At 33.9% G+C, this 18,482-nt stretch overlaps 2 protein-coding genes across 3 annotated transcripts; both read left to right on the top strand.

Moving 5' to 3' along the window:
• Positions 1-364: 364 nt before the first annotated feature.
• Positions 365-7,164, top strand: LOC132194258 (protein draper-like). Of its 2 annotated transcripts, XM_059615424.1 has the most exons (29): positions 365-459; positions 512-709; positions 767-922; positions 973-1,131; positions 1,187-1,339; positions 1,396-1,557; positions 1,627-1,785; positions 1,840-1,989; positions 2,049-2,225; positions 2,292-2,441; positions 2,497-2,637; positions 2,688-2,843; positions 2,899-3,054; positions 3,119-3,262; positions 3,519-3,674; positions 3,731-3,876; positions 3,933-4,097; positions 4,373-4,507; positions 4,567-4,707; positions 4,764-4,888; positions 4,945-5,080; positions 5,133-5,234; positions 5,438-5,567; positions 5,628-5,839; positions 5,898-6,014; positions 6,076-6,209; positions 6,270-6,405; positions 6,462-6,532; positions 6,581-7,164. In XM_059615424.1, exons 1-29 carry the CDS (start codon positions 402-404, stop codon positions 6,600-6,602), a joined length of 4,047 nt encoding a protein of 1,348 aa, XP_059471407.1. In that variant the 5' UTR covers positions 365-401; the 3' UTR covers positions 6,603-7,164. The 2 variants fall into 2 exon arrangements, with proteins under 2 accessions (XP_059471407.1, XP_059471408.1); XM_059615425.1 differs by lacking the exons at positions 365-459; positions 512-709; positions 767-922; positions 973-1,131 and having other exon boundaries at positions 1,208-1,339; positions 1,391-1,557; positions 6,581-7,161.
• Positions 7,165-8,715: 1,551 nt separating this feature from the next.
• Positions 8,716-10,749, top strand: LOC132194424 (receptor-type tyrosine-protein phosphatase T-like). The gene is made up of 8 exons (XM_059615679.1): positions 8,716-8,754; positions 8,810-8,974; positions 9,307-9,441; positions 9,502-9,642; positions 9,696-9,820; positions 9,874-10,009; positions 10,412-10,541; positions 10,610-10,749. The coding sequence occupies exons 1-8, from the start codon at positions 8,716-8,718 to the stop codon at positions 10,747-10,749; spliced, it is 1,011 nt and encodes a 336-aa protein (XP_059471662.1).
• The last annotated feature ends 7,733 nt before the right edge of the window (positions 10,750-18,482 follow it).

Consider the following 18,482-nt stretch of genomic DNA (forward strand, 5'->3'; position numbering starts at 1 on the left):
TATTTTAGTCATGTTTATAGAATGTAGGATTTTAGGTAGAGGGAAATAAAAATATTTGTATGTTTACCAGACACTTCTTTGTATCTAAAGAAGTTATATTTCTTAATAAAATGACCAATGATAATTGTAAGATTGTGGCATTATTTTTTACTTTACTTTTCTTGAAGTAGAAAAATAATATTATTCATCAACATATGTTTGGATGACGTTAAAAAATACATAAAATATAGGGAAATAAAAGTATCCAATTGTGATTTCTTATTCTCCAAAGTAAACTAGAAAAGGGCGTTTTAATCAATATAATTTTTTCTTACTTCCTTGCTACAATTTCCTTGTTTCCCTCACTTGAATTTAATGACTGAGTTTGTTCACATCAGATCGAACAACCAAATGCTGCCAAGATGGATATATCAAAATTAGTCTTCATTATCATTTGCCTGCCATCAGCATTTGCAAGAGGTAATTTTCAAGTTGACACTAAAATCTAATTCAATTATGTTTTGGAAATCAGATGACGAAAAAGGTTTATCAAAAAATCATAAAAATTCAGGCTGTGAGTACGGATCATTTGGTGAATACTGCACCAAGATTCCAGAAAATCGATTTTGCGATGGCACAAGTGGACGTCATGGAGATTATGATGTTTTAACTGGACTTTGTTTAAATGGATGCGCATTTCCGGGACTGCAACCTCCTTCTTGCGATCGAGGTATACTTTACATTTTTATCTTTTAAAAACTTAGTACAAAAATTATTTCCTGATTAGATTGCGACATTGGCAAATATGGTTTCAATTGCATGCTAAACCAACCCCCTGGAAAATGTTCTGGTTCAGGACGTTACGGATCTTACAACAAAGAAACGGGGAACTGCATCAATGGTTGTGCCAATCCAGGTTTTCAGCCTCCCGGTTGCTCACAAGGTAAATTTTTGGCAGAATTGTAACTACCAGCGACTTTATGTTTGAATTAGAATGCGAGCATGGTAAATATGGGATGAATTGCGGCAACAGTATTACAAAACATATATGCACCGGTGCAGATGGAAATTTCGGTAACTATGACGTATCAAATGGGAATTGCTTGCAAGGGTGCGCAAAGCCTGGGAAGCAGCCACCATTTTGTACAGAGGGTGGGTTTTTGGTATTAAAAAAAAGAAAGAAATAATCGCAATATTTTCAATTAAGATTGCCAGAATGGAAAATATGGGCTAGATTGCAATTATATTATATCTCAAGAAGTTTGCGCAGGACTGGCTCCTTATGGTGAATATAACAAAACCAGTGGTGTCTGCTACAGTTGCAAGGAGATGGGAAAAAAACTTCCAAAATGCGTAGACGGTCTGATTTATAATTCCTCTAAAAAATTCACATTAATTGTTTTTTTGGCAGCTTAGATTGCGACGAAGGAAAATTTGGCCAAAACTGCCAGTACGACCTTCCTAAAGGCGAAAAAAGGTGCTCAGGTGATGGCACTTACGGTGATTACAATCGCACAACGGGAAATTGTAGTAAAAGTTGTCTGAAACCAGGTTTTAAATTTCCGACTTGCATTACAGGTTCGAAAATTCATGATTTTATAATTTTATAAGGTGTAATGTTGAAAATTATCTTTTCCAAAATTTTAGAATGTGCTCGTGGCCAGTTCGGACTTAACTGTGGAAATAATTTGCCAGGAATAAAAAAATGTTCCGGTGCAACACAGTTTGGAGATTATGACCCTGCCACAGGAAATTGTAAAAGTGATTGTGAGCAACCTGGCGTAAAATTCCCTGAATGTGAAAAACGTTTGAATTTATAAAAAAATTAACTTTTACCGCACTTAAAATTTCTTTTAAAAGCTTGTGATGATGGATGGTTTGGACGAAAATGTCATTCTACACTAAGACGCGGAATATGCGCTGGCCAGGGTTGGGGAAATTATGACAGGAAAACGGGATATTGCCAGAATTGTGCACGTCCTGGTTATAAAATGCCCTTTTGCACAGAGCGTAATTTTTGGAAATCGAAACCAATAGATTGCTTTCATAATTGAAACAAAAAATTTTAGCGTGTGATGATGGATTTTATGGACATAACTGCAATCAGAAGTTGGCATGGAAAATATGTGCTTACCGCCAGAATCACCAAAAACACCCTGCTGGGTATGGGGATTACGACCGGGCAACAGGAAAATGCACCAGTAGTTGTTTCGCACGCGGCCTCACATTTCCTGAGTGTGTAAAAGGTTAGATGGAGCGGAAATTAATTTTTATTTATACTCAGTTTATGATAATTTTAAAATCATTTTTAGAGTGTGAAAACGGAAAGTATGGACTACATTGTGCCTCTCAACTCGCACCTGGAATGTGCGCTGGCCAGGAAATAGGAAATTACGATAAGAAAAATGGGCACTGCAAGAGCTGCGCAAAATTGGGCTTTAAATTGCCCTTTTGTAATCAAAGTATTACTACATTTTTTTTAGAATGGCAGCCAAATATTCCAATTACATATTTTAGGTTGCGACTCTGGATTGTATGGGCTCAATTGCGACTACTCTGTAGGGGACAAGTGTTTAAATGGCAAATACGATACGATAACAGGGAACTGCACCGTTTCTTGTAAGCATTCGGGGTTTAAATTTCCCTCGTGTGAAAAAGGTATGGAAAATAGTCACATTTAAGAAGCCTTAACACGAAGTTTTTTTAAGAATGTGAGGGAGGAAAATACGGAATAAACTGCAGGGAGCAACTAAGAGACAAGAAGTGCTCAGGTGCAGGGAATTACGGCGATTACTACAAGGCAAACGGAGAATGTGTGCAATCGTGTGCAAGGCCAGGCCTCCAATTTCCACATTGCGAAAATGGTTTGATTTTTAATTTGTTTAAATCCCATCTGACTGTTTTGTTTCATATTGTTAGAGTGTGATGGAGAAACATTTGGACTCAATTGCAAAGAGATTATTAAGTCCGGGGCTTGCGAAGGAAAAACGGAATTTGGAGAATATGATAAAGTGGATGGAAGTTGCAGTTTGGGTTGTAAGGAGATTGGCATTCAACCGCCAAAGTGTATCACGGGTATATTCATTCACAATAAAGCAATAACCAATTAGTTCATTGTCTGTAATTTTCAAAAATTTAGAATGTGATGAAGGAACCTTTGGAATGAACTGCAATGAAAAATTCGACCCGAATGTTTGCGTGGAAGATTCATATAATCGCACCACAGGTTTTTGCTTATACGGGTGCTCTCGTGAGGATTTGATACCTCCAAGTTGCATGGAAGGTTTGTTATTAATTTTATATTTACTTATGAATAATGTTAAAAATTTACAGGATGATGACACATATATTTCTTTAGAGTAATGCTTTTTTTTTAAAAGAATTTATTTAATTTTTGAAATCAATCTATGAATATGAAAACAAAAATTGAATTATTCATAGTATTTTTCATGTAACATATTGCTTTACAAGATAATTGGTCACCATTGCTCTGCGACTTTACTTAACTATACACTTTAAAAATATATTCTATTCTTCAGATGGAAAAAATTCAACACTGATTGGAATAATCATTACTGTCCTCGTAGTCTTGATTTTGGTAATGTCCGCAACATTTATTGCTATTCATAAATGGAAATTAAAATGCTGGTCCATAAATACAATCGAGACTCCACCGAACGATAAAGAAGCAGAGTGTAAATTAATAGATTTCGATATGTAAATAAATCATCATATATTTATATTTTTGCAGACGAAATGTTGGATCTTGTCATGGGGTCTTCAGCTCCACTGGTTCCATCTCGGCAGGACGATTTTTCCACCCTTGTTAACATTTCAAATTTTGACGAGTATTTGGAAAAGGCTTTTGAATCTGACCTTATTAAAAAACAGCATAGTGTACTGGCGGAAAAATTTAAGCAATATGAGAATTAATAAGAATGTCTACATCTTAGACGATTGCACGAGGAAAATCCAAACCTTGCAACGTTGGAAAATCACGTGAAAATAAATTAAAAAATCGATTTGGTAATTTGGCCGCCTACGATGAGACAAGAGTGAAACTTTATTTCCAAGCAGGGATTGACCAAAATGACTACATCAATGCTAATTTTATTGAGGTGAGAATTTTTTGCATACACACTATGCAATGATTGGTAACGCCGGGAACTGGCCCAGAAGAATAGCAGAGGCAAAATTTAAATTTCATTTGTTTGTGCTTCCATAATATTATTTTTCTTCTATTCAAAGTTCTTAAATATGCCAGAAATATTAAATCTAAGAAAATTAATTTTATATTTTAACATGGGATCAATTTGACAAGCCAACAGGAATTTTATGAATGTAATATATCATTTTTATATTAATATTTCTTTTTGAATTTACTAAAATAAAGGGTTACAAGAAGGCCAAAGCATACATCGCCACGCAAGGTCCAAAGGGAAACACGCTGATCGATTTCTGGCGAATGGTGTGGCAAGAAAAAGTGTCCTTGATCGTGATGCTCACTGACTTAATTGAGAATGGACAAGTATAAATTGAGATCCATCAAAACATAAATAACAAATTTAAAAAATTATAAAATTCAAGACAAAGTGCGAAAAGTACTGGCCTGAAGAGCAACAATCTTTCCACGCCGAGGGTCTCCTGGTTCAATCCGTGAAAGACGAAAATTTCCCCGATTACATAATGCGTACTTTGCGACTCAAGAACGCAGATCAAAATCGAGCAGTAAAATTTAAATAATAAATAGTATTTCCTTTGATAATCAACCTAAAAAATTTCAGGTCCTGCAAATGCACTACACGCAATGGCCTGACCACGGAGTACCAATGTATGCTCAGTCTCTTGCTAGTTTCTTCGAAAGAATCTCAGATATCAATTCAGATGCACCGATTTTAGTTCACTGCAGGTTAAAAAACAACGAGTTGCTAAGTTTAAAAACAATTAAATTTTTCATTCTTGCAGTGCTGGTGTTGGCCAGACCGGGACTTTTATTCTAATTGACATTTGTTTGAAAATGGCAAGAGCGGAAGGGTCCTTTGATGCATTTGAGACTCTGAGCAAAATTCGTTCCCAGAGGGCAATCATGGTCGACAAAGAGGCAATTTCATATTCTTAAATTAAAAACATAACTTTGAATCATCTTTGAACAGGACCAATTTCGCTTTGCCTACTTGGTTCTATATGAAATCCTTAGTGTGCCAAAATATGATGTGTCGTGCAAGGAATTTGCAAAGGAGATGAAAAATTTAATGGTACATAAAAAACTAATATATCAAAGATCAAAGCTTCTTTGTATTTGATTAGGAATATGTAATTTGATAAAACAAAAGTTAATTTGGTTATTCTATCATAAAAAATCTTAGAAACAGTTTATTTTACAATTTTTAAAATAAGAGAAAAATTCTCAATAATTGACGCTGATCAATTGTATGAATTTTTTTATAATTTCATATAGTTGAACAATAAGAGTTGGCTCAATTTACGTTGGCTGGAGCTTAACAAACTTTGCGAGAGTGAGTGGAAGCGAATTCAAGCAGGAGATTCAGCACGAGCTGAGGGTTGCAGATTTCAACTAAGCATCGATGGCAAGTTAATTCACAAATGAATATATTAAATTATTAAATCATTTTCACCCTTGTTTGCAGCATCGGATTTATATGCAGAAATTGGTCCAACTAATCCTTTGGCTGAATATTCAAGTTTCATCAATGCCGTATTGGTTGACGGTTTCAAAAAGAAGGAAAAGTTTATTTGCACAAAAACGCCTTTAGAAAATACGATTGGGGATTTTTGGCGAATGGTAGATCAGTATAAAGTGGAACACGTGATAATTTTGAATGATTTGGACCAAAAAGAGGTGAGTTACGTTATTTGAATTAAATTTAGAAAATTAACTTTTTCTTTATGTATTGTAGAAATCTTTCCTACCGTTGGTCGAAGGCCAGAAACTCGTTGTGGGCGACATGTTTTTGACCCTGATAAAAACTTATCAGTTGAAAAGCTGCTCAATCTTGGACATCGAGCACTCAAGGGTTCATAATATATAGATTTTCTTTTCAAAATTCAATCTATTTGAATTGCATATAAAAATAGGGATTCGTGAAAGTGGTTTGCTTCTCTGGCTGGCCGTCGGAAAAATCAACAGTTCCAGAAATCGAGTCGTTGGTGGAATTGTGGGATCAAACAGAAATCGCAAGTTTGGAGAAGACGAGTGTTTTGGTTTGCAAGTAAGTTTTTTTTTCTTTACTTTGGAAACACGATTTGATCAAAAATATTCATAATTTCAGCGACGGAATTACGGCTTGTGGATTTTTCGCAGCGCTGGGTTTTGTAATTCAGAAAATCAAACTGGAGCAAAAAGTTGACGTGGCCATGGCTGTCAGGTGCATTCGAAGTGCCAGACCTCAATTCGTAGCAGGAATTGTATAACTGAATTTACAATTTAAACTTTTTTTTTTAAATTTTTGCAATTCTTTCAGGACCAATTTGAGATGCTCTACAAAGGTGCCTTCAAATATTTAGAAAAGTTTAACACTTACGGAAATTTCAAGTAATTTTTATTTAGTTGATAGTCGACATATTTTGAAATATTCTATAGTTTAGAGACGCAGAGAGCATGAGGAGACTTTTTTTAAAATTTTTATAGACAACAAGGTAAATCTAGAAGCATGACCTGGCCCAGGCTATAATCTAACTAAATTACTTCAGTGCAATTTGAATTCTGCGATAATAGATAGCCACAGACAATTTACGTTTTTGTAAATATTTTTTAAAATAGGTGCATACATTTAATGTATTGGTGCGCTTTTTTTAAGCTTTTTAAATTTGAATTGTAAAATAATTAATTTACAATAATCTTAAGGCCGATTCGGCGGGAAATAATATTTTCAGAGATTCAAAAGCCAAAGCCCAGGTTAATTTAGTTTGGATTTCGTGGAGTTTTTTTTTTGTAAATTTTGCTTCAATTAAATATCTGACGCATGACAAAAACAATTAAGGAGAACATTTCTAGTAATTTTCAATGTGAAAATTTCGGAAAATTTTGAATCTTTCCTAAAGATACTCGAGACACATTATATACAAATATTTTTCTTTCTTTTATAATTCAAATTATAGGATTCATAGGAATATAAATATAGGCTTAGTGTGCTATTTTTTTTTATTATATGTACATTATTATATGAAGATCAAGTGGTCATATTGTTATAGTAAATTTTGTAAAAACCAAGCTATGTGGATTTGGTGTTTAAAATAAATAATTTATATTAAGTGTGTTGCTTTCAAAAAATTATAAAATATAAATTATTATTATTGTACCTTTCAAAAACCCATAAGACTACTCTGTAGGGGACAGGTGTTTAAATGGCAAATACGATACGATAACAGGGAACTGCATCGATTCTTGTAAGCATTCGGGGTTTCAATTTCCCTCGTGTGAAAAAGGTACGGAAAATAGTTACATTTAAGAAATTCAAATAAGAAATATTTTTAGAATGTGAGGGAAGAAAATACGGAATAAACTGCAGGGAGCAACTAAGAGACAAGAAGTGCTCAGGTGCAGGGAATTACGGCGATTACTACAAGGCAAACGGAGAATGTGTGCAATCGTGTGCAAGGCCTGGCCTCAAATTTCCACATTGCGAAAATGGTTTGATTTTTAATTTGTTTAAATCCCATCTGACTGTTTTGTTTCATATTGTTAGAGTGTGATGGAGGAAAATTTGGACTCAATTGCAACGAAATTATTAAGTCCGGGGCTTGCGAAGGAAAAACGGAATTTGGAGAATATGATAAAGTGAATGGAAGTTGCAGTTTGGGTTGTAAGGAGATCGGCATTCAACCGCCAAAGTGTATCAAGGGTATATTCATTCACATAATAATAAAGCAATAACCAATTAGTTCATTTTCTATAATTTTCAAAAATTTAGAATGTGATGAGAAGGAAGATTTGGAATGAACTGCAAAGAAAAATTAGACCCTTCTGTTTGCGTGGGAGACTCATATAATCGCACCACAGGTTTTTGCTTAAAAGGGTGATCTCGTGAGGATTTGATACCTCCGAGTTGCATGGAAGGTTATTCAATTTATTTTTATTTATGTATTATTATAATCCTCAATACTATTATTTTATTTTATTCTAAAATTGTTTTCTAATGATTCTGCAGAGTGAAATTTATTTCATTTATTTTCAGAGGAAACAAATTATTTACTTGTTGGAGCAATCGTAGCTGTTTTTATTTTGCTGGTTCTAATATTGGCTTGTATTATGGTAATCGTGAAACGAAGAGTTACCTGCTGGCTGATAAACATGAATCGTTTAATGGAATCAAAAGAAGGTACTTGAATTTTCTATACAATGCGAGTCAATACTAAAGTAATAATTGTATTACCTGGAGGCAATTAAAGAATTGTACCTGTTAAAAATTATTTTTTTCAAAAAATAAATAATGGCGCTTTATTAATAGTATCGATCACTATCTCCGACTCTTTTACATGAGTTTTTTTTTTTTAAATCTACAGAACTAAACGATTTTTCAAAATCCGTTTTATCTACTTATTAACGTCTCTTCAAATTTCTCACTTCATTAGGATGGGTTCTTTTTTTCAGAAGTTCTGGTGAATATTCCTTTAGGGCCCCTTTTACCTGATGCTTCATCAATTCCATCTGACCAGGGAGAAAATTCCAACGAATCCACCATCATCAACGTCGCTAGTTTTGACGAATATTTGGAAATGGCAATCAAATTTGACTTGTTTAAAAAACAGCACGTTGTAATTTTGAGATTGAATTCTAAAATTTTGCGATTTAATTTTACGTTGATTCTAGAAATTTCCTCGTGGACAAACAAAATCATGGGACGTAGGAATATTAAGTGAAAATAAATCGAAAAATCGATATGGAAATCTGGCCGCCTACGATGAGACGAGAGTAAAGCTGAATTTTCAAACAGGATTGGGACAGAGTGATTACATCAACGCAAATTATGTTGACGTAAGACTGACACCAGTTTATCTACATTATTTTTATTCAGAAAGTATTTCTAAGTTTCAAAATTTTATTTGTATGTAAATATTATTGGGTGAAATTCATAAAAATGTGGTGTATTGGTCATTTACTATTTTAAAATTCTTCTGGCCAGAAAATTTAATATTTTTGCTATTTAGCAATTTAGATTAGTGATTATTGGTTAAAAAATCCTTTGTTAAGGAGGAAATTTATAAAAGTGATTAATACAATTTTATGAAGAGAATTAGACAAAAACTTTAAAATTCTCGCACAGAAAAGTATATTTTGAAGTATTATATTACATATTTAAACGAAAGGGCTACAAAATGAAAAAAACATACATTGCGACGCAAGGACCGAAGTCGAACACCCTGGTCGATTTTTGGCGAATGATATGGCAGGAACAGGTTTCCTTGATTGTGATGGTCACAAACTTAATTGAGAATGGAAAAGTATGAATTGAGATCCAACAAAAACATTAAAACTAATTTTAAAAAATTTCAAAATTCAAGACAAAGTGCGAAAAGTACTGGCCTGAGGAAAGACAGTCTGTGTGCGTCAAGGGCCTTCAGATTCAGAGCGTTAAGGAAGAAATTTACCCCGATTACACACAGCGCACCATGCGACTCATGAATGGAGACCAAAATCGTTTGGTTTGTGCTCTTATGAATTTAAAATTGAAGGTGCCACGAATCAAAAATTGCAGGTTGTGCAAATGCACTACACACAATGGCCTGACCACGGAGTGCCTTTCTACGCAAAGTCTCTTGCTTGCTTCATGGAAAAAATTCTGGAAATCAAATCCGATAGTCCAGTTGTGGTTCATTGCAGGTTCATAATTTTCCATAATTTTTAATTGCAATATTATCCTAACCAAATTACAGTGCCGGAGTTGGTCGGACGGGAACCGTCATTCTGATTGATGCCTGTCTTCGAATGGCGCGAGCAGAAGGTTTTTTTAACGCTTTTGATATGTTGGGCAAAATTCGCGCACAAAGGGCAAATTTGGTTGACAACGAGGTAATGAAAACAAGTAAATTTTTAATAGCATTTTGAATAAAAATTAATTCAATAGATGCAATATCGCTTCGCTCATTTAGTTCTGTATGAGGTCCTTTGCGTGCCAAATTATGATGTGCCTTGCGGCAGATTTACGGATGAGATAAAAAATATATTGGTGAGTTTCTGAATTAAGCGAGTTTGAATGTTTTGTTAAGTAAAAATAAAAATAAATGACAGATGACAGATTATATTTATGTACATAAATAATCAAATGAAGATATTTAATAATTGTAAGGAAATTTGATCATCTTTTATATTTAAAATAGTTTCACATTTACTTAAAATAAGCAATTTATTTTTTAATTTATGTTTTATGTATTAATTATTTTTATACAATTCAATTTATTAATTGCAAATCAGGCAAATGGCAAGAATTTACTGAATCAGCACTGGCTGGGAATTAACAGAATTTGCACAATGGATTGGCAACATCTTCAGGCGCAAAGCGTAGTTTTGCCAGAGAGGTTTGGACTCCACGACTATCCTGCTGGCAAGTCGAGTTTAAAAATCAACTCACAAAATAATTGGACCGAGTATTTATCTCATACTTTTTTGCAGCGTCTGACAAGTATTTGAAACTTTTCCCAAGTCAGCCTACGGAACGGAATCTGAGATTGATCAACGCCGTTTTTGTTGATGGTTTCAAAAAGAAAAACAAGTTCATCTGCACTCACACACCAACGCAAAGCACAGTATAAAAATAAGTAAACATGTCTCACTAACAGTTTCAGTCACAGTCTGCAGCCTTGTTTCACGAGAAAGATTAATGACTCCTTTTTGGCTCATTTAATTCAAGTCTGTCATACAATTAAAGATAAAATTTTAAATTTATCTGATAATAAGATTGTATTTTTGTACGGAATTTATTTATGTATGCCTGTAAAGAGTTTAAAAGAGTTTTCATTATTTTCATGCTCACTTCTTTGTTGAAATTGCTGATTTTAGTTTTTCTTGCACATGAAATAGGGTCACAAAATGTAATAAAAATTGTAAATTTTTTTTTTTTTAAATTAACAATGTTTCAACATAATAAATAATAATAAATCTGATTTTAGTAGTTGTAATTTTTTTCTAATATAAATAATATTGTATTTTAATTTTTATTTTTTTTTACCTTTTATTATTTCCTATGAAAAAAACATTTTACCATATTAATTTTTTTTGTATAATAAATTTTGTTAAATATACTATGTTATTTAGTATATAAAGAGCTTTTGGTTCAATCAATTCTTAAGGAGTTTAAGAACATTAAATTAGGTTTAACCCTTTTGGTGTTTTATTTTATTTAGTCATAATTATTCTAATTCATAATCAACATAGACCTAAATACTCGTTATATCTAAGATTAATTATAACGCAGGATTAATTAACGTTTGCATTCTTGCAAAATTAAATAGCCTGTTTTTATTAAACTTCAGATTTTTAATATGATTAAGTATTTAGTCCCATTTTTCAATTAAAAATAAACTCTCTTACAGATTTAGAGCATGTGAATCTGTGTTGAATAAATATAAATAATTAGAGTTCAATTTTGAAACCGGTGAAAAGAATTCATCCTCCTGAATTTGTGAATTTGCAGAGTTTTTGTCATGAGTTAAGTAAATTTTGAGAGAGTGAAACATGGTGTGGCAGTTGCTGGTATTTGAGCGGCTCGATCGCGAATCAATCATGTCGTGTGCGTTTGGTCGAAGCAGGTTTCGCGTCATGATAAATTTGTAATGTGCAGCTGTTATGTTATCAAAGAGAGATTTTTGATTCCACGCCTGGGCCATATATTAACCTGTCACCATAAATTAGAGCGATACGTCATCAGAAATGGTTTCGCCGGCGCAATATTTTGTGTTGCGCGAACACACAGGGGTGCGAAAACTATAAAGTATGTGGCAGCCACTCGTAAATAACGCAAGGGTGGGTGCTGCCGAGAGAGAATTCCGAACACACAAACGCATTTGTACTATTACATCTCTCTCTCTCCTCCTGCCTGATATCTCGCCGGCCGCGATGACAGCCAGCGCGAAAAAAAACGACAATTGAAACATATTGACAAGCGCGAGGCGAAAAAACGAGCGCACTTCATCATGTTTTGTGAGAGAGTGTATCGCGGTGATAAATCTATCACGCGTCCGATTCGCCGCTTTATGAAATGTGAAATGAAAGCAATAAAAAGAAAGCTTTCATTTTTTGTTCCGAAGATGAAAAGTAAAGCTTATTGATTCTGAGGCCGTTGTTTGCAGCTCAAAGTATGCAAATTGTATAAAAGCCAGTTAATACAAAGATTGTTAAAATTATATAATATTAGTGTTTGATATTTAATTTCAGTTATTTTTGTAGGCGAGTTTTCTATATGAAACAATAAAAACGAAGAGATCCATCGAGAAAATGCCAAATGTAAATTCAAAAATCATGATTTAATTTATATATTTTGACGACTCTCATTAAAAATCCCCATAACCCTAAATTGTGAAATTCATCAATGGAAATGATTTCTTATACTTGACATTTTTTTTTGATAGTCTATCAAAAACAATGTGAATTTTAATCATCTTTGATTTTAAAAATAAATTTTGGTTATTCAATAATGGATTGAACCGTGTGTCAATATTTTTTCAATACCAATAATTATACAAATCAATTTAATTTAAATCAAAATATAGATTTAGATTATTATTGTTCTTGTTGTTTATTTGGCCAAATTGTTGCATCATATTGCTTATATGCAATTGTTGAAAATAATTTATTAAAAAAAGGAATTGTTGGACAAAACGGCACCACCGCTACCAAGAATTTTATTTGATTTTTTAATAAGTTAAAAAGATCATATAATAAGTGAATTCCATAAAATAATTTCTGAATACAAAAATAAATCTGTTAATCTAGGTAAGACAAATTGATATAATTAAAATAACCCCCATAAAGTTTTCTGTTTCCTAACAATTCTATCGTGCAAAAACTAGAAATTAAATTTGATATTAAGCAAAATAACTTTTTTATATGAAAGGTGGCCATGACATTGAAAAGGAAAATTGCTTGGGTGCAGATGTAATCTTGATTGTGCGCGAACAAAAGTGCAAAAATAGCTGCAGGGGGCGCTGTTAAAGCATTGATGCAATATTTAAGTCGGCAGGCAAGAAGTCCGTCAGATTCTTAACTCGGGGCGTCCATAAAACCGAGCACTTTATTGCACTGTTACATACGCGCAGTGCACGCGATGGCGTTAAATGCTCATCATTTACTCAGAGCGCGGTTTCAGCAGCTTAAGTGCTGTTTCCATAGAAATAATTAAACACGCAGACAGCGCGCGAGATGATAATTATACCCAACCAACACCATTACCAACCATAATAAACCGCGCAGAGCGAAATGCGCCTCTTTCTCTTTCTGCAGCCAAATGTAAATTAGTCGCGGCGGCCAGAAGAATATTTATGTTAATGACGTATCGTAAATTATGCTAAACGTTTTCAATAAATTCTCAAAGCTCTCGCGGCTTATTTAATTAAAACCGTTTGCTTGTTTTGCAACGCAATTACGGAAATTAGCCTTCTTGGCGTCCGACAGGTGCAGTCTCCGCGTTTTGCGCAACAAAGCCGGAAGTGGAATGTACAGAGCCATTCAATAACACGACGTTTTGCGATACCTTTTGCTAATTAATTGAAAGCACAAACACGGTTACAATGAATAGAACATGGTCTAATAAAATTAAAATAGAATTTTATTCGATTATTCTACTCCATTTATGAAATATTATCGGAAACAACAGCAGTTCGGTTATCACAATTCTATTGCTTCTTAAACTATTTTCCGCAAAGGTGAATTGTTTTTATTTTTTATGCATCAGACGAACTCCAGGTGATCTTTATTGAGCTTGCTAAATCTATTTTATACAAAAGTATTTTAAATTATTTAGAATTATATTATATTTAACAATTTTGTCAAACATTTTTTAATGTTTCAATCATTGATTATATTAAAAATATTAAAGTAATACATAATTTAAAATTAATATAACTTTTTAAAAAAACAAGCTCACTCAATTCAAACTTCTAAAAATTGTTTACAAAATAATTGAAGCAGTGATATTTTAATAAAATTTTTTTAAATAAAGCAATGGAGTTGAAAATGAAGGAAATTTAAAATTAACAATTCTATAATGTCCGTTTTTTAATTATCACTTTTATTATATATAATGATAATAATCAACAAAACAAAAATATTTATGACAACAATAATTTAATATCGTACTGAAATATTAATTGCACTTTAAAAAAAATGAATGGTGCATTGGGCACTTTTAAAAATGAAAAAAAAAATTTTTGCTGCTGTCATGAAGGGAAAATTATATTCATTATCTGGCAAATTTTGGTTGTCACAAAACGCTACTGCTCGTCAACAGATTGAAACAAGTAAATGAGCGTTATTGACTTACTTTTGTCTACTTTAAATTAAATTTTATTACTGTTGTTCAGTTATCCAATTGTTGCATTCCTTTGTTGACAATCAATTTTCGAACAAAAATTTGCTTGAGAAAGTGATACTGTTGGACAAAACGTAACCACCATTATCAAGAATTTTGCTAAACCTTCAGTGATTAAAAAGCCACAGTGATCCTATTTTTTTTATGCGATATAAAAATTGCTCCAATGAAATCACTTTTTAAAGTATACCTGGTCGTGTGCACCTGTCCATAATTGTGCTAAATATAAACAAGGCTTCCAATAAAACGAGTGTTGACACTTTTCTTATTCCAACTCTCTGCAGTCAAGTCTCACAAGTGCAAATAACAACTCCTTATGTATTTTCAGCAAAAGGTCAGGGACCCTTTTTGTGTTTGACTCACGCAGCCAGCAGGTACACGGCTTTAACATTGGCCACTTTCAGTATAATTACTTCATTTATTTCGAACCGCGCTGATATTTATTGCACACCTCGGGTCATGCGACGCATAAATTATATTATTTTATTATAGTACGGCAGGTCCTCTCTCGCTCTCTCTCCCGTCTCGATTTATGTACATTCGCGCTTGGTTAACAAGCGGAGGAAAGGCTGATTGCAACAAAGGCACTTTTATATATCTGCAGCTGACCACCTTTTAAGAAAAGGAAATTTATATGTATATCTTCCCAGAGGCAATAAAAGCCTCGCCGAGAGAGATTGACTCGGGCATTTAATTATACAAACTTTTAGTATCATTTTATTACGCTGCATTTTTATTGTTTCAATAAATTTACAATTATAAGGCCCAGTAAAGATTCTTGAATTTAAAATTACCGACCAATTTCATGACTAGAAGTGAAATTCTTACCTCTAAGCTGTGAAACAAGGGTTCATTTAAAGTTTTTAATTTGAAGAAAAGTGGCACTTCGAAAGGTGTAAATTGATTTTTATGTTGGTTTTAAGTGATTTAGCAAGATTAAACAAACAAAAATTAATGAAAAATGGGAATCCTCGAAGTTTCATTCTTTAGAAGTAAATTTTAGTCAATTTATTTAAATATTCAGTCGTGTTTTTTTAATTCAAGAATAAAACTCATGTAAGAAGAGGGCTGCATGCATTCTCGATCGTGCGTCTGTATATTTGGAAAATTGAAAATTCTGTTTAATGGAACATTTGAGTTGCTCTCTCGACCTGTTGGCGTGCGTGTTTCTCTGCCGTGTGTATATTTATTGACATCTTCATTTGGGCTGCTAATGAACCAATAAGTATGCAAATCATCGCCCTCGCACTCATTTCCATTAGAATTCCGCCGGCATACGCAATTTCCTGCACGTCATCACTCAAAATGTGAGGCGCATACGTTTGGCATATGAATTTTCACACACCGACCGACCGACCGCTGCGGTGGCGACTCATTATGCGCGCCGCACCACACACCGGTGCACCATTGCCTACATACAAGCCGAAAAATTAGACGCGCGGCTCAAATGCGCGTGTGTGGTTCCGCGAAAAATTAAATTATTTACTTGAAAAGAAGGTATTAAATTAATTTAAAAAAATAAATATTGTGCAAGAAAAATAACAACCTCCTTTATCACACCAATAAAGTGATTTTGCAAGAAGCATGAATTACCCATTTTCTTCCTCACCTCATCTTTCAAGAAACTCGTTAATTATCGGAAATTTTTCACACCATTTTGTTAGAAATGAATAAAAAAATATGGTATATGAGACTAAGCCGAGCGCAGGCCGAGCGCAGGCCGAGCGCAGGTCATACTAATTTAATTCTTAATAAACTTCAACAAACTTCTCACACAAGGCCTGCGCTCGGCCTGCGCTCGCCCTGCGCTCGCCCTGCGCTCGCCCTGCGCTCGCCCTGCGCTCGGCCAGTGCAGACCATACTAATTTAATTCTTAATAAACTTCAACAAACTTCTCACACAAGGCCCCGGAGTTGATAAAATCTCCGTCCGTGATGTTCTGAGTGGAGGTAGTGCACTTGTGCATCTAATCTGCATCGCCCAATTTACAAAGACTCTGCCCACGACAAGTTTGAAAACTACAGACCTATTTCCATTCTTCCTGTTTTTGACAAAATATTCGAAAAGTATATATATTTTATTTTCTAGTGAAATAGACGCTCCTTTGAAGACAATTTCTTACATACTGATAACTGCTGATAACTGCTGATAACTGCTGATAACTAACAATTTAATTAAAAGTAAAAACAAACTGTTTTCACAAATTGACAGTAAACAAATTTTAAATTGAAAATTGCTCTATTTTTTTTTTTTAAATTTCAAATTCCCATCAGAAAAATGAAATTCAATAATATGAATGCAAAGTGATTCCTTTTTTGCATCAGCTAAATTCATATTCTCCTTTGGCGGCAACTCTCAAGCACCTATGCGCACCTTTCCTACATATTATCCTTGCTCCCCTGCGTTGCAACATTGCCATGCCGTACAAATGGGACGGCAGTACAAGTGGGACGTCAAATAGGACATTTTCAATGCCCTGAAATACAACTGCAACCTTTTAAAACCCCTGTACAAGTGCAACCATAGCAAAAATACAAATGCAACACCTTAAAATTATAAAAGTACAACTGCAACCTGTGTACAACTGCAACCATAGAAAAAATACACCTTTAATTTGTTTAAAGTACAACTGCAACGTTTTGCTATACCCAAAATACAACTGCAACCAAGTAGAAGTGCAAATTTTTACCGCAAATTTATTATTTTTACAAAGAAACCTATAAAAAAAAGTCACAACGCCTCAAAACAAAAATTATGATGGAAACAATTTCCAACTATTTATTTCCCATTCGACTTGTGATACCTAAAAACATCTTTTTCCACCTTTTCCAGCTGAAAAAAATCCTACACAGGCACCCCATATGTAAATTTTTATTCCCTAACCTACAAATTGCAAGTTATTTGCTGCAAACTTGGTTGAATTCAAGAGTTTTTGACTAGCTTGGATGAGAGACTCAAGCAATAAAGAAATGATTATGGATTATTTGATATAAAAATCAAACCTTCTCAAGCTCTTTTGACTTTGTGCGAATCCTCAGCACTGGTAGCAGCGCATTTTACATTTTGGACTGAGGCGCTGCTGCTTATACATCAGATAAAAAAGTTTTTGGCTGCTCGTTTGGCATGCACTGATGAGCTTCGGGTGTCAATAATGGCACAATGCGTACGTGACCCCTGCGAGACGACAATCCATCTTGATCATATCTCTCGCGCGCGCACTTTTCATTTGAATGCGACGATATTGCAGAAGCAGCAGCCCGCCGTGCATTTTGATGCGACGGCAGACCTGCGAGAGAGTTGATGACACCATCATGCGGGTGCGGGCGCCCCATAGTCAGCTCGTTGCAAGATTGTCTCCAGTGCGCGCGGTGTGGGGTTATCGCCACTCAACATCGCGATTTGCCTGCCTCGCATCATGACGAGCCCGAGAATCGCGCCTCGATTTTCGCTGCCGACGGAAAATGCGTTCCACGAAATCTAGGAAAGATCAGTTTGAGTTGATCGTCTTCTTAAACGCAGTTTTTTTTTTAATAAGAAACCGCAAATTTATAATTCAAACGTTATAAATAGATGAGCATTTTTAATGTAGTGCAAAATTTAAATTTTACCACAAAATACTTTTAAAGTTGTAGTAAAATTTAGAAGAAATAGATTTCAAATGAGATTTTTTCCAAAGTAAGAATTAGTTATTTTTACCTAATCTTGATTTTGGCAAATATTAAGTACGTAGTTAAGTTAAAATATGTAATTAATAATATTAAACCAGATATATCGATTTCAAAAAATTAATTTTTATGTATGGACGCAGTATTTTTATTATTCGAAATTGCGACCCCTGTTAATTAACTCATTATGTCATTATTCATGAATTCTCATTATAAAGGCAATTTGTTTTCAATACTGTTGTCGGCATAGAGAAGTAGATTTCTTGCTGACGTGAACGATTATGTAATATAAATT

The sequence above is a fragment of the Neocloeon triangulifer genome, unplaced genomic scaffold, assembly GCF_031216515.1.
Source record: "Neocloeon triangulifer isolate White Clay Creek 2 clone unplaced genomic scaffold, ASM3121651v1 ptg000006l, whole genome shotgun sequence".
Taxonomy (NCBI): domain Eukaryota; kingdom Metazoa; phylum Arthropoda; class Insecta; order Ephemeroptera; family Baetidae; genus Neocloeon; species Neocloeon triangulifer.

Excerpts from the sequence above, each read along its gene's own strand:
- LOC132194258 (XM_059615424.1), top strand. The coding sequence starts at position 402 with ATGGATATATCAAAATTAGTCTTCATTATCATTTGCCTGCCATCAGCA. Across the intron at positions 923-972 it reads GCCTCCCGGTTGCTCACAAG|AATGCGAGCATGGTAAATAT; the intron begins GTAAATTTTTGG and ends TGTTTGAATTAG. Across the intron at positions 1,132-1,186 it reads GCCACCATTTTGTACAGAGG|ATTGCCAGAATGGAAAATAT; the intron begins GTGGGTTTTTGG and ends TTTTCAATTAAG.
- LOC132194424 (XM_059615679.1), top strand. The coding sequence starts at position 8,716 with ATGGCAATCAAATTTGACTTGTTTAAAAAACAGCACGTT. Across the intron at positions 9,821-9,873 it reads CCAGTTGTGGTTCATTGCAG|TGCCGGAGTTGGTCGGACGG; the intron begins GTTCATAATTTT and ends ACCAAATTACAG. Across the intron at positions 10,542-10,609 it reads ACTCCACGACTATCCTGCTG|CGTCTGACAAGTATTTGAAA; the intron begins GCAAGTCGAGTT and ends ACTTTTTTGCAG.